This window comes from Rhipicephalus sanguineus, chromosome 4 (assembly GCF_013339695.2).
Source record: "Rhipicephalus sanguineus isolate Rsan-2018 chromosome 4, BIME_Rsan_1.4, whole genome shotgun sequence".
NCBI lineage: Eukaryota > Metazoa > Arthropoda > Arachnida > Ixodida > Ixodidae > Rhipicephalus > Rhipicephalus sanguineus.
The window spans coordinates 112,519,436-112,533,575 of record NC_051179.1 but is presented as its reverse complement, the minus strand read 5'-3'; the positions used below and the strand labels follow the sequence as shown (position 1 = coordinate 112,533,575).

Sequence of the window (14,140 nt, the reverse complement as noted above, 5' to 3'; positions counted from 1 at the left end):
TCGCTTGCTTGAGCATGCCCACAACAGACACTGTAGGTCTCTTTACGCGATGGGGGCATCCTCCGGGAAGTCTTTGATAGGACCAGCTCCATCCCAAGACAACAAGACAAAAAAGTATCTTCCTCCCATCAATGTTCCTTTCCGGGAAAGCGGATTCTGCTTCCACATTTCGGACGTGAAGGGTATTCCCTCGCATACAGTGTGCAGAACTCAACAATGCAGCCTTTCAATGAAGGCTCACCAGATTTTGACTAATCCCCTCTGTGACATTGTAAATATGCGTATCCCCCCAAAAATGCACTGCTCTGGCAGTGACCTCCTCCTTCACATGCCCGCATCACATTGCCGACACCGCCATGTTGAATTCCGGCAGTGTCATATGCTTTGTCAATAGTGTGGTGCATTGTAGTCTGCAGAATGGGTGCCAACCCAACAGCGTGGTTTTAAAAATGAGTTCTCTCCAGCCGGTTTAATAAGCAGTGCCTTTTTCTTTCTCTTCTTTCTTTTTTCTTGTGGCACTCATCTGAGAAACCGACTCTAATCGTGGAGGCCACAAACCACCTAGAGAACTTAGTGCGGTGCCGTGTGTCATCAGCACAAACTCTTTCTCCAAAGGGTCCTTCAGAGCGACAAAAGCGGTTCACTGCAAAGTACTTTTGCGCATGTGTCAGGGGTATATTATGCGCTTGTCACATAAGGGAGTTAGCATTTCTGGAGGATGCCAGCACAGCCACACTGCGATCGGAGGGGGGTCTTTTTGTGTTGCATTTCGCATTCCGTCTTTTGTTCATTCTTCTTTCTTCTTTTCCTATGTCTGTAGGAAACATTAAATCTTCATTTGGAAGTAAGCGCTCGTCTTCTTTGTTAATGTGTTCTCCATCCTGCTTCGTGCAGCCACTTTAGCACAATTGGAAAACCAACAAGCCCAAACCGCTAGTCTACTAAATAGAAGGTCGTTGAAGTAAGCGTGGTCATTACAGTGGCAGCAAGAAAGGAGCCTTCCCTTCTCCTTTGTTTTTTTTTGTCAGACACGTGGTCCAAAAGAGGGTCACCACCAGTGGCTATATAAAACAAAAATTCTTCCGAAATATTACCAGAAAAGCTTTGCGACTGAACTGAAGCGAGCCAGTGGAGGGGGCTCGCACTGATGACACATTCAGCCCTTTCTTGGAATGTCTCCAGGTGCAGGGATCGGTCACCATGCATCTGGGATGACCTCGACGATGTCGCATTGTCACTGCCACTACGAAGAAGATAACGATTGGCTCCATTGAGTAATTCGCCTGGAATTTCTTGGTGCAGTTATGTGGTGGTTGTTTGGGGGATCTGACCATATCTGACGGGCTCGCCTCACCCTTTCCCGGGGATAGAACGGAGTAGGTCCCATACGTTCTTCTCCTTCGGGGCCTCGTGTGGAGACTGTTACCTTATATTGGACAAATGAAGTGAACAGTATTTTCCCTAGCAATCATCCAAAAGACAATTTAAGCTGGGCTTCGGCCCGCTGGAAGACGCATCCACTACCAATATGTAATCGAGTGAACATCTCTTTACTTTTTACCTCCAAACATCGCCGTACGTCTTCCCCACTGCTGCCTCGAAGGCTCCTGGCCGAAAGGCGACTCCTGACAGTGCCCAATAAGGCCTTTCAGCAAAGCTTGGCACTCAATTGTCCCACGCAGTACATCCAATAGTGCAGTGGGGGTTAAATGACCTTGGAAGGATGTTCTTGGAAGTGAGCATTGCCTTGTTGAGTGTGACGATAAAAGCCCAAATTTATCGTCGTGATGCTTCCGAGAGTAAAAGGAAGATTTTATTGTGACCCGAGTGGGAGACATTTATGAAAAGAAAAAAGAAACAGAGTGTCAATAGGAGGAAACCGTGTGTCTACAGGAGGTCCGTCCTTTTGAATTTTCAATTGGTGGAGCATTCTAATGCTTTGTTTGAGAAAGGGTTATATGCCCTCACGAGCTGTGAAATAAGGTCTAAATAACACAGTATAGGATTATTTTGCGAAGGAGTTTCAAGCACCGGCGTGACTCTGCGATAGAATACTCAACTGCCATGCAGAGGGCCCGGGTTTAAATCCGATCCGATCGTGGATATTTTTTCTCGTTCCGTTTGTTCTTATTTCACGTGGTTACGGATACCGGGGGCAGCGGTGGACAACTATGCCACCAAAATCAGCTGTTGCTGTGATCTCATTACAACTTTCGCTGTGAAAGTGACATGGGGCATGGAGCTCCTTTAAATGAGTCGAGAGACACGCCATGTTCTTTCTGCTTTCTAGTGTGGTCTTGTTCGCACTGAGAAATATGAAGTTGCCTGTATGTTTCTGTGTGTGTCCGTGGAGGCGCGGTAGTCACGGTCTGTGTTGCAAATCAGTTCTGCGGAAACCCGCAAGGTGGCGGAAGGGTTAAGAAAGGGAAAATAGACAACCACCCGTTTGTAGCACGAAGCCACAAGGAAATCCATACGGATTTCTCAGAAAGAAAGCCTCTTAGTTGCCGAAAAATTCGTCCTGGTCCGGGGGTCGAACCCGGGACCAACGCCTATCCGGGGCGGTCGCTCTACCAATTGAGCTAACTAGGAAGCTAGCAATTGGCAGCGCGAGGGCGAATCCATCGACAACTCGAAGCAACTGGATACATATTGCAAATCAGTTCTGCGGAAACCCGCAAGGTTCGGCAACTAAGAGGCTTTCTTTCTGAGAAATCCGTATGGATTTCCTTGTGGCTTCGTGCTACAAACGGGTGGTTGTCTATTTTCCCTTTCTTAACCCTTCCGCCACCTTGCGGGTTTCCAATATGATTTGCAATATGATTTGCAATATGTATCCAGTTGCTTCGAGTTGTCGATGGATTCGCCCTCGCACTGCCAATTGCTAGCTTCCTAGTTAGCTCAATTGGTAGAGCGACCGCCCCGGATAGGCGTTGGTCCCGGGTTCGACCCCCGGACCAGGACGAATTTTTCGGCAACTAAGAGGCTTTCTTTCTGAGAAATCCGTATGGATTTCCTTGTGGCTTCGTGCTACAAACGGGTGGTTGTCTATTTTCCCTTTCTTAACCCTTCCGCCACCTTGCGGGTTTCCGCAGAACTGATTTGCAATATGTATTCAGTTGCTTCGAGTTGTCGATGGATTCGCCCTCGCGCTGCCAATTGCTAGCTTCCTAGTTAGCTCAATTGGTAGAGCGACCGCCCCGGATAGGCGTTGGTCCCGGGTTCGACCCCCGGACCAGGACGAATTTTTCGGCAACTAAGAGGCTTTCTTTCTGAGAAATCCGTATGGATTTCTTTGTGGCTTCGTGCTACAAACGGGTGGTTGTCTATTTTCCCTTTCTTAACCCTTCCGCCACCTTGCGGGTTTCCGTAGAACTGATTTGCAATATGTATCCAGTTGCTTCGAGTTGTCGATGGATTCGCCCTCGCGCTGCCAATTGCTAGCTTCCTAGTTAGCTCAATTGGTAGAGCGACCGCCCCGGATAGGCGTTGGTCCCGGGTTCGACCCCCGGACCAGGACGAATTTTTCGGCAACTAAGAGGCTTTCTTTCTGAGAAATCCGTATGGATTTCCTTGTGGCTTCGTGCTACAAACGGGTGGTTGTCTATTTTCCCTTTCTCACGGTCTGTGCATTGCGGAACGCAGTGTGACCAGCTGATCAAAGATATGAGCAAGCTGCCACTCTCACGTAGGAGAAGTGTGGCACAGATTTGCAGGATTGGAGAATGAGAGTAGAAGCAAATGTTTAGGTCCACTGGAATACGTTACTTTATTGTTATCCCAGCAGTTAGCGGAATAGCGCCAAATTGTGTTGGTTCACTGCACTGGATAATCTTAAGACTCCATTTTTGAAAAGGCCGGGGATGCACCATGAGTCACTGTAACAAAGAAAACGCATTTTCTTTATCTCCACCTTTATTGCAAAAAAAATATAAACACACAGCAGAGCACCACGATAAATCATATTATCATAAAAAAATGGGATACCGGTGTTTATGGTTGGTAATAGTGCATTGGGTGATTACACTTGAATTTGGACACATAGAATTAATGGGCACACATTAAAAGTTACCCAAGTCTAAGAAATAGCCTGGTAAGATTGAGAACGCGCATTCATCCACGACAGTGCAACATGACATGTACAATGCAAAGTTCAAGTATTTTACTCTCTTGTAATTACTAGGCTCGTGCGAATATTAGAGCCCTTCGAATATTTGAACGAATATTACAGTATTCGAATTCGCTTCAACACGAATTTAAATTATGCTAAATTTCGAAGTATTCGAAATGAACGAATAAACATATATAAACAGCATGTAACCCCCTGTAAAGGTGGTTTCACTGCAGTGTAGGGGTGCTATACCGTGTGTACACCTATCCAGGGGAAATTCGCGCTGCCGTGAAGCTCCACTTCAAGGTTAAATGAACATATTACCTTCACATCGATTCATCATTTTTTAAGCTTGAAAGCTTGTTATACCGGCTTATATGCTCTAAGTATAGTAAATTTTAAAACGTAACATATTTTACAGGTTATCACTTGCATTCTACCGAAAGCCAAATCCTGCTACTATTCAAAGTTGCTTCCACTTCCCTTAGAACCAAAAAGAATGACATTTGCACATGCCTTGTTTCAATTTAAAAAAATATTGTGCAGGTTAGGTGGGTCATGACAAATATGCTAATTTTTTTTTAATAATGTGTGATGTATACTATTCGAATTCGATTCGAAATTATTCGACCGAATCACCACTCGCTTCAAGTTTGGTTCGTACCTAAAATTTACTGTTCGCACAAGCCTAGTAATTACAGCTCTGCATATTGGACTATCAAAACAAATTATGCGAATGAAGTCTGGTATAATTACGAATGGACGTAAACTCATTCTTACAGTTGACGTGAGTAGCCCAATCCACGACGGCATTCGCTGCTTACTGGCTGCTAGAACTGGAGGAAGAGCTAGACAGGGGAAACATGAGAGGAACAATCTTTGGTATGTAAACATGAAAAGGCGTGTTAAGAATTGATTAGGCACAGGCAGTTCAATCAGTTCATGAGAGGATCAACTGTATTCCAAATGAGGCCCGTGTACTTAGATTTAGGTGCCCATTAAAGAACCCCGGGTGGTCGAAATTTCAGATCCCTCCACTACAGCGTCCCTCATAATGATATCATGGTTTTGGGACGTTAGACCCCAACAATGATAATATAATTGTATTCAAAAAGCTTTTTATTCATGAAGTTGTCTTACAAAATTGAATGTTGTCACCTATGGCTCACACCCAAACATGCTTTTGTACCATGAAATATTAGTCTAACTAAAGTGTAGTAACTAAAGTGTTGCATACCAACGGTAATGTTCACAGAAACGAAGAATGACACTTGGGACGTTAGGGGTAATGAGTGCCAATAAGACATGTGAGACCACTTAGTAGTTATGTAATGTGCGTGAATCGCAGTAAAAACACCAGACAGCGGAGCATGTGTTAGGACTCGGTATTTCTGCGATTCGGTTTTGTCAGTTCTTAGTGCGGCATCTCACACTTGGTGCTCACCAATTTGTGGTCTCGAGTTCACCTGACCACAGGCCAGGTGGTCATTTGGGACATTAGGGCCTGTCCCGTATACGTGTACATACGGGCTGCTCTACTGCAAGACATGTTCTATGCCAGGGTTGGAAAAAAAATGATTGTGGTAGCCGCATAATTTAATGCACTCTTACCTAGATGATGATGATGATGCACCAGAAGAAGCTGCTTCTAAGGGAGCTACTGGATTGGCGTCCAGCAGAGCGGAGGCTATTTGGTCTAAGTCCGGCTCCACCGACGCCCCAGCCCCAGCTCGAGGGGCCGTAGTAGCCGAAACCTGGTCCATAGAAGCCGAAGCCTGGTCCGTAGAAGCCGTTGAAACCTCCGAGGCCGTAGTCATCAAAGCCATAGCCGCCAAACCCATAGGGCTGGTATCCGTAATATCCGGGATAATAGTATCCACCGTAGCCCCATGGGAAACCATATCCGAAACCAGCAGCTCCTCCTGGGAAATACCCGGAGCCTACGCCGAAACCTGCTCCTCCCACACCAGCGGAAGCACCAGGTCTACCAGAAGCCGAAGGTCTAGCACCACTAGATGACCCAGAGAGTCCAGGTAGGAAAGATGAGCTGAAGCTACCTCCTGATGAGCTACTTCCGCCAAGGCTTGGCAGTCCTGCACTGCCACTGCTGCCAACTCCTGGGAGGCGGCCCAGTCCACTGGAGAGACCGAGGTCTAATTTTTCAGCCCCAGGTGCAGAGTAGACCAGCGAAGCTAGTAATGGAACAATAGAGAAATTTCAAAGAAAATTTGTATACTTTGTGTCTGTCGTCGAAAATGCCTAAAATATAATGTTGCTACTTACACAGTCATCTCTTTCCAGTGGGGATAGCCGTTACAACATAACAACGTCTACCAAGTCTTATTATCCGTTAACGTTTTAAAAACTACAGCTGCATGTAACTAATCTGACATCTGCAGCTCAGGGCCGTGTGCTTCCACGATCTTTTACTTGGGTAAAATGTAGTACGTGATTATACCCACAAGCCATCCATGAACCGAATACAAGTCATGTCACAATGATGTAGCGTCTTCATTTCACTTTGTACATTTTGCTAGGGCTGAAAAAGAAACCACAGTGCTACCAACATGTCCAATAGAAACCCCCATTTCTTTCTCGTGTTATTCGTTTTTAGCTCCACTAAAATGTCTGATTATTCAAACAAGGTAGCCAAGCTCTCTGCTTTAGCATATACATTTTTGTATACCAAATTTTATGTATATGTATGTAGTATTACCAAATTTTATGTATGTATATGTAGTTTATGTATATTTGTGTGCTGATTTTAAATATGCAATTATTTTTCTAGTATAATGAGTAGATTTTAAAGTACAAAAAATATTTAATGTGCCTTTTGGGGAGCAATATCTTTTTTAAACTGAGAGAGTTACAAAGTAAATCAGCATATCACAATAATCTGGACACAGAACTCTGTGCAGTGCAACAAAATTTGATGTTCTAAACACATTTGAACAAAAGTTATGCTATGTTTAACATTTATGGGTGCATCAATTTCAAGCTGGGACTTCATTAAAAAATGTTCAACACACCATAACTTTTATTCTGATGGGTTTAGAGCATCCATTTTTGTTGTAGTACTGTACTCAGTTCTGATTCCAGGTTATTGTAATATGCTGATTTACTTTGTAACTCTCTCAGTTTAGAAAAGATCTTGCTCCCCAAAAGGCACATTAAATATTTTTGTGTTTTAAAAACTACTCATTATACTAGAAAAATAATTGCATATTTAAAATCAGCACACATATACATATACTTAACATATTTTACAGGTTATCACTTCCATTCTACTCAAAGTCAAATGCTGCTACTATTGAAAGTTTCTTCCGCTTCCTTTGAAGCAAAAAGGATGACATTTGCAGACTCCTTGTTTCAGTTTACAAAAAAATATTGTGCAAATTAGTTGGGTCATGACAAATATGCTCATTTTTCTTTATAATATATGTTATATACTATTCAAATTCGATTTGAAATTGTTCGACCAAATCACTATTTGCTTCGAATTCGCTTTGAACCTAAAATATGCTATTCGCACGAGCCTACCATTCTCCGTATTTTTTGGCAAAGTGATAATAGCGGCATTTTTGCTTGTCTTATTATCAGGCCTTTTTTCCCCCCTCAATTCAAACTTTAAGGGGATAAAAAAAAGCTTAGATTTCGTTTCCAAGCAGTAGTGTTTCATATGACAATTCTATTATTTTTGTGATTTTTGTCGTTTCTACTGTATAGTTGACCAACTATATTACTTTTTGTCTTAGCGATATTCTCGCATATCCTGCCAACTCCACGTAGGTAGTAGGTCACCAAATGTATGTTCCCGTTCAGTTTTGTTTTGGTAGAGCATTCAGTATTGTAGCAATTTTGTTTGTACAAAACCACTAAAGTGTTATTCATCGTAAATTATTCCTTCTAGCTCAATACATAACTCGCATTATTATAATTTCACTAAGTCCATATCATCCAGAGTTCCTCCTGTGCCTTCCCATGTTTTTTTAGTACCCTGTGGAAATTAGCCGATCAATGCATATGGTTTTCGGTCGCCAGAACTTGAGACAGGTAGAAATAAAATCTGTCCTATTTCATGTTTCTGACTGTTTTTCACAGTAAAATAAAATCAACCAAACAGTAAAACTTCTTTAAAGATTTCATTGTTTGGAAACATCTATACTGTGGATTCTTTCTATCTGGGCCAACGGACATGCGTAAATGCATACTTGTTCGGAAGCCATAAAGTTGAAGTTGTATTTTTCAAGGGAAGGTATGAGGCGATTTTTTTTAAAAGTGTTGATAATTTGCAAATAGGTTCGTGAACTAAGCTTTAATGTGGCATAGTAGATTTTCGCCCAGTTGCATAAAATATTTACTGAGTTGCGAGGTGCTACGAATACATCTAACCCAATCTGTATGTAAAGGTGGACCGCGACTTGCGTATTACCGAACTCTGCGTGCTTTGGAGCAGACGTTTCCTGAATTTACAATGATGTACATCTCTTGTACGCATTGTAGCGCTTGAATATTTCCGATTTTAATGTTATGAGGTAGGGGTGAAATCATGGTGCTTCCTGCTCCATGGTTATGTTCAATGCCACGTGACACATAAAAAAAGTTATTCTGATTTTTCACCTGCTTGTAAAGATAGTTACATAGTATGCATTGTGGATATATTTTTGCTCTAAATTGCTTCAGAAAGAACAAATACCGCTACATACATTGCTGAATTGCTGTTGGCTCATTTTGTTTTGCCATTTCCTAATATGACTACGTTTGTGGAAAGGGTTCAACACATACGTGAGACACATGCCATAGTGAGTATGTGGAGACAAGTTTTCACCGGCTGTAGCATCCTCTACATCAACTTTTAGAACAGTACCAGATTATGAGCAGTTTAGTTCATGTTTTCAGCTAGCGAAAGAGTTATTTATCTCGGTAATTAATCCCATCAGCATGGCGAACTCGAGTATTGGTTGCAGCAATACTTCCTTGCATGCTAGTTGGTTCATATTGAACCCTTGACGTGCTGCACAAGCAGAAAGAAGGCAGAGTACAGCATACTACTGCGCTCTATGCTGCCTTCTTACTTTCTTCTGTGTGCACAGCTCATCAAGAGTTCGTCTGTTAGACCAATGATAATTTTTGTGCTACCGCTTTTGTGAGGGACACTTGTAAAATCTGCCTCGCAAGAAAAGTTAGGGCACCTTTTTCATATTTGTGTTAAGTTGACTGACGAGAAATTTCTTTGAGCTTGGTGCCTGTGTGAATATGAATCTCACACGGCCGGAACCAACCACAATGTTGTGGGTCCACCTTTTACGTAGCTTCCTCATAGTAGCACTAAATTTTTATCTTTCAGACTGCCCATGAAGGCAATACATACATAGTTTTATAACCTACACTGTTTTCAAAAAAAAAAAAAAGGTGGTTGAAGCTGTTGTAAGATACTCAGTGGAATCCATTGATTGTTTGAAACTGTTTCCCCATCGCCTGAAAGCGTTGCTCACTTCTAAAAACATGTTGACAGTTGCCTTCGGAGTGTTTCTTAAGAGGCATATGCGGTAATCACTGTACCATATTAATAAGTACAATTTTTATTATCATGTGAGTCTGACATTTGTTTTTATATTTTGAATGGTTACTTAGCAATGAGGTGGGAAAAAATAATTCCCATCCGTACACACAGCATCAGTTCTGTAAATTATTTACCACAGGTATTAGAATCTTCTATGTTCGACATTTATTGGTATGCCGTTATCAACGAAGATATCTATATCCGTGATTATGTCAACAAATTCACTCAAGCTAATTCACTCAGGTTGTTTGCCGTTAAACCAGCTGTACTTGCTGAGAATAGGCAAAAGTAAACGTAATGAAACAGCTGGGCAAAACAGCATATTAGTGAAGCAGCGGAAGTTATGAAGAGTTTAAAATAAAAACTTGGGGCCTGATTGCATCGGCGGTCAAAGTCTCGTACAAATGCAAAATCGGTGATAGTGGAGTGTAAGCTGAAACGAGTAATTTAAAGGAAAGATGTGGCGTTGGAAAACTTACCAGCCGACAAAGCGCAATGGTGACGAAGGCCCTCATGACTATGGTGTTCTTCCCGGCGTTTGCCTTTTGACCGACCGCAGAAAAGTGGAATTCCTGAGCCTGCGAACTGCTTATATATAGCAGTGAATGGTGGGGCATGGATAAACAGAGCAGCAAAACTTCTGTAAAAAATAAGCTTCTTTTTTTTTTAATTCAAAGTAGCCGCCTATGTGAAACGTAAGTATCGTAGCGCAAGTGCGCGAAACAAGGAAAAAAGAAAGACTATGGATTGCCATTGTTTTTCTTTTTACAATGGCTTATATGTTGTGTGCCTGCAAAAGTGGCCACAGGAACGATGCCAGATGCAAAGCAAGCGCGGATTCTCAATGCATCTGAAAACTGCTACATCGAGAGCGAGCAAATGAATATGAGAGTGCCTAAAAAAAATAGACAATTCGAAGCATGTGCAGAGGTAAGGGAACAATACCTTTTTTTTTTCAACCAATGCGTCTCTGCGCCAACTTCCATGCAGCAGCCTAGGCATAGGCACAATGACTTTTTCTTTAGAACATCTACGCATATGTATATTTCAGGGCTATAGAAGAAGCGCTGCTGTGCAGCGCAATATTACATTGTTTCCTGTTCACTTATTGTATTTTTCTCGATTGCAGCTTTACTGCAACTTATATCCTCTTTTCAATGACCAGGTCTGTCCTAGTCCACTGCGCATTTGCATTTTTGCATTTCTGGGTGGTGTTCCTCAGCAACTGTAAAGTGAGCCTTTATCTCTTTGCACAATGCGCAATCTCTGGCTTGGTGTGTGGCATGGCATTAGCATTCGCAGTAACACTTGGAAATTGCTAGACCTTTCCAAAGTTCACCTTTTTAACCTTCTGCATTTTCTGTACATTGAACATAGCCTGTTGCCTCAAAGCTGGTTGTTGAAGTTGGTGATATCTGTACCAGGGCAGACGAGATATGTTTTCAAGAAAGAAGCTGATAAAACACTTTACATTACTTTTCTAAAACATAACCAGTGCATGTCCTCGGCCAGTTTCTGTAGTATTAATTGAATGTATTGGTGATATGTCGGTGGAATTGGCAAAAGGCTGAATATACATTGACTTAGAGCTGGTGTGCTACCATAGCCAATTTTGATAAGATTTTACCGATTGTCAGTTCCTCAAAGAGTATCACGTACTGGGCAGTTTACGGAGTCTAAAACCTTGGCATGGAGATTTATATGCTGACGCCCTGCTCTAAAATGGTGTATTGCAGTTATCACCTATTTGATACGGCCTAAGATTGTTGTTATGCCGGTTCTACCTCAACAGGCTCGAAACATTCGACAGTGCAGTCGAACCTGCACATATCGAACTCTCAAAAAACGAGGATTACTTCGATATATCGGATAATTCAATATTCAACTTTTCACGAAATTACTCCATTTTCGGACGAATTTTGGTGCGAAAGTTGGCTTCACGGCACTGCTTCACAATAATGTAACAAACACGCCTTCATGGCAATACGCATTCTCTTTTTTCTTTTTTGTATTTTTCCGCAGTTTGTGGTTGGAATGCAGGGTAATATGCAGGGGTGGGTTATACGTGAGAAAATATGACATAGATAAAAGTGGTGCCTTGAAATCTTCATACGCAGCTGTGCGTACTCGCCAGGCACCCGAATCATGCCCTCTACCTTGGCCCTAATGTCGGCGTTGTTTTTCAATATCGTACTCGGTGCGCTTCTTGGGATGCCGTACACAGCGGCGGCATCAGACTTCCGTTCTCCACGTCCAACTGTACTGATTATCTCCAGCTTTGTGGAGAACAGCAGGTTCTTCAGTTTTACAATATCCATCACATTAACAAAACGAGCGGAGAAGTGCAAGGCAACACTGCATGACGGGCTGGTGTTGCAACAACAAAGAATCATGGGGGAAAGCACCTGATGGCAAGCGGTAGTTTCTACTTGCTCCGTGCGGCGCCCTCCTAATGCCACCACTCGCTCTCCAAAATGCATGTCGAAAAATCCCTTTCCGTGACGAAAAGCCGAAAATCTGTGAGGGAAAGCCAACTTTTTGGAGCGTTACGTGTTGCCGGATGTTTGGTATATGTGTTCTGTTTTTGTTCGATGTAGCCGTAGGTTTTCCTATGCATTGATGTTAAAGCACTTGCTGTGCTCAAAAATAGCTTGATATAAAAGATAATTCTATTTACCTGAGTTCGATACAGTTGGGTTCGACTGTAAGTGCAAGCACTTACGATGTGTACTTCGACCGCTTTCGACTTTAAATTTGTTCTACTTTAAGATGTAGACATATTGCTTGAAAAAGTAAAAAAGAAATGGTTGAGTAAGACTTGTTGCTGGGAGAGTTGGTTTACATCAAAGGAATACATATTAGCGTGAACTAGGAAAAAATGCCAAGCCTGCGCAGAACTGCGCAGCACAGTCACAGCAAAAGCTAAAGGAGGAGCCTTTCTAGAGCACGTTCTAAACTCTCTTGGTGCAACTAATACAAGTAGACATGCAAGGTATCCACTATGCCATAAATCATCATAATTTTCATGAAGGAGGGAAGCAACCACTATGCCATTCTTCGTCTTTCTGCGGATAAGCGAGGTACCCGCTACTCATCTGTGAGGCATTATGTGCACTTTGTTGATGCTGCATGTGGTTGATGACAATGAAGCATTATGGAATGGGTGGGAAGCTTTAAACCACACACTCGTTGCGCAATTAGCATTGCGTGACGCCTGGTTGTTATTTTACTCTTTGACCACGCTATATTACATATGTTAATGCAATTCCTTGCCCTACATGACACCTGTATAGGGTCTTTTTGCGAAGGAGCTTCGAGCACCAGCGGGGCTCTGTGGTAGAATACTAGACTGCCATGCAGCCGGGGTTCAAATCCCATCCTATCCTGGATATTTTTTTCTTGTTTCATTTTTTTCTTTTTTTGCACGACAGCGGTTACAGTGAAGCAAAACGGAAAGGCAAGCTAGTTGGTACTGATTCACTTTCTTGTCCTCGTCTTTTTTTGCGCTACTATTGCACCATTATGAGCGGTTACAGACAACGGCAGCGACAGACAACTACGGCACTATTGTCGTGATATCATAACATTTTGCTGTAAGAAAAAAAAAGAACCGGTCACTACTAGCTTAACAAAATCCAGAATGTGCAACTTTAGTTGGGAATCGTATTTTCCAATTCTGCCATTTTCCGGTTGTCTCGCAGCTTCGATGGCACGCGGGACCTGTCGTCGGTGGAGTGCTACGACCCCGTGCGCAACACGTGGTCGCTGCTCCCAGGATTGGGCAGCCGACGCAGCTGCCTGGGAGTGGGAGCCCTGCGTGGCCTCATCTATGTGGCTGGTGGCTACGACGGGACCTCCTGCCTGAGCAGCGTAGAACAGTTTGACCCCCTTGTTGGTGCTTGGACCTCTGTGGCTGCCATGGAGTATCGTCGCCGATACTGCCGCCTTGCTGTCCTTGGTGTGTCTGCCGTTCATAAGCAAGCGATTCAGTTCATTCATTCGTCACAAATGACGATCAGCCAACACACACCACGTGCCACATGTCCGACTCCCAGCGTACCTCTCTGTCCCGCTTCCCGCGTATTCCCGCGCACACACACATGCCCCCTCACCACTCACTTCACACTTACGCCATCTCATTCTTCTCCCGGCATTTGCACACTCAGCCTCCAAGACCAGCACCCAACACACACGCATTCTTCACTCCCTTTCATCCCACCCTCTTGGGGCGTCCCTCATAATCAAATAATGGTTTTGAGACATTAAACCCCAACAATTATTATCCCACCCACATGGGATTGGTCCACTTATGCCGGCACTCTCTCCCTTCTCCCCTCAAACAATCATGCATTCATTCATTGATTCATTCGTTCGTTCGTTTGTTCGTTCATTCAGTTATTGAGTTCACTTATACAAAATGCATTGACACAAAACTAGAGCAAAAGGAAAAAAGAAAAGCAAGACCA

At 43.1% G+C, this 14,140-nt stretch overlaps 2 protein-coding genes across 4 annotated transcripts in view; one reads left to right on the top strand and one right to left on the bottom strand.

The window, feature by feature from the left end:
- LOC119390578 (uncharacterized) overlaps positions 1 to 14,140 on the bottom strand; it is a 280,493-nt gene that overhangs the window by 240,413 nt on the left and 25,940 nt on the right. The window lies entirely within an intron of this gene.
- The window catches only part of LOC119390580 (kelch-like protein 17), a 48,936-nt gene that overhangs the window by 27,971 nt on the left and 6,825 nt on the right, over positions 1 to 14,140 (top strand). For all 3 annotated transcript variants that reach the window (XM_037658174.2, XM_037658175.2, XM_037658176.2), the window contains one exon: positions 13,376 to 13,632. In XM_037658174.2, the coding sequence (XP_037514102.2) occupies positions 13,376 to 13,632 (257 nt within the window). The remainder of the gene's footprint in view (positions 1 to 13,375; positions 13,633 to 14,140) is intronic.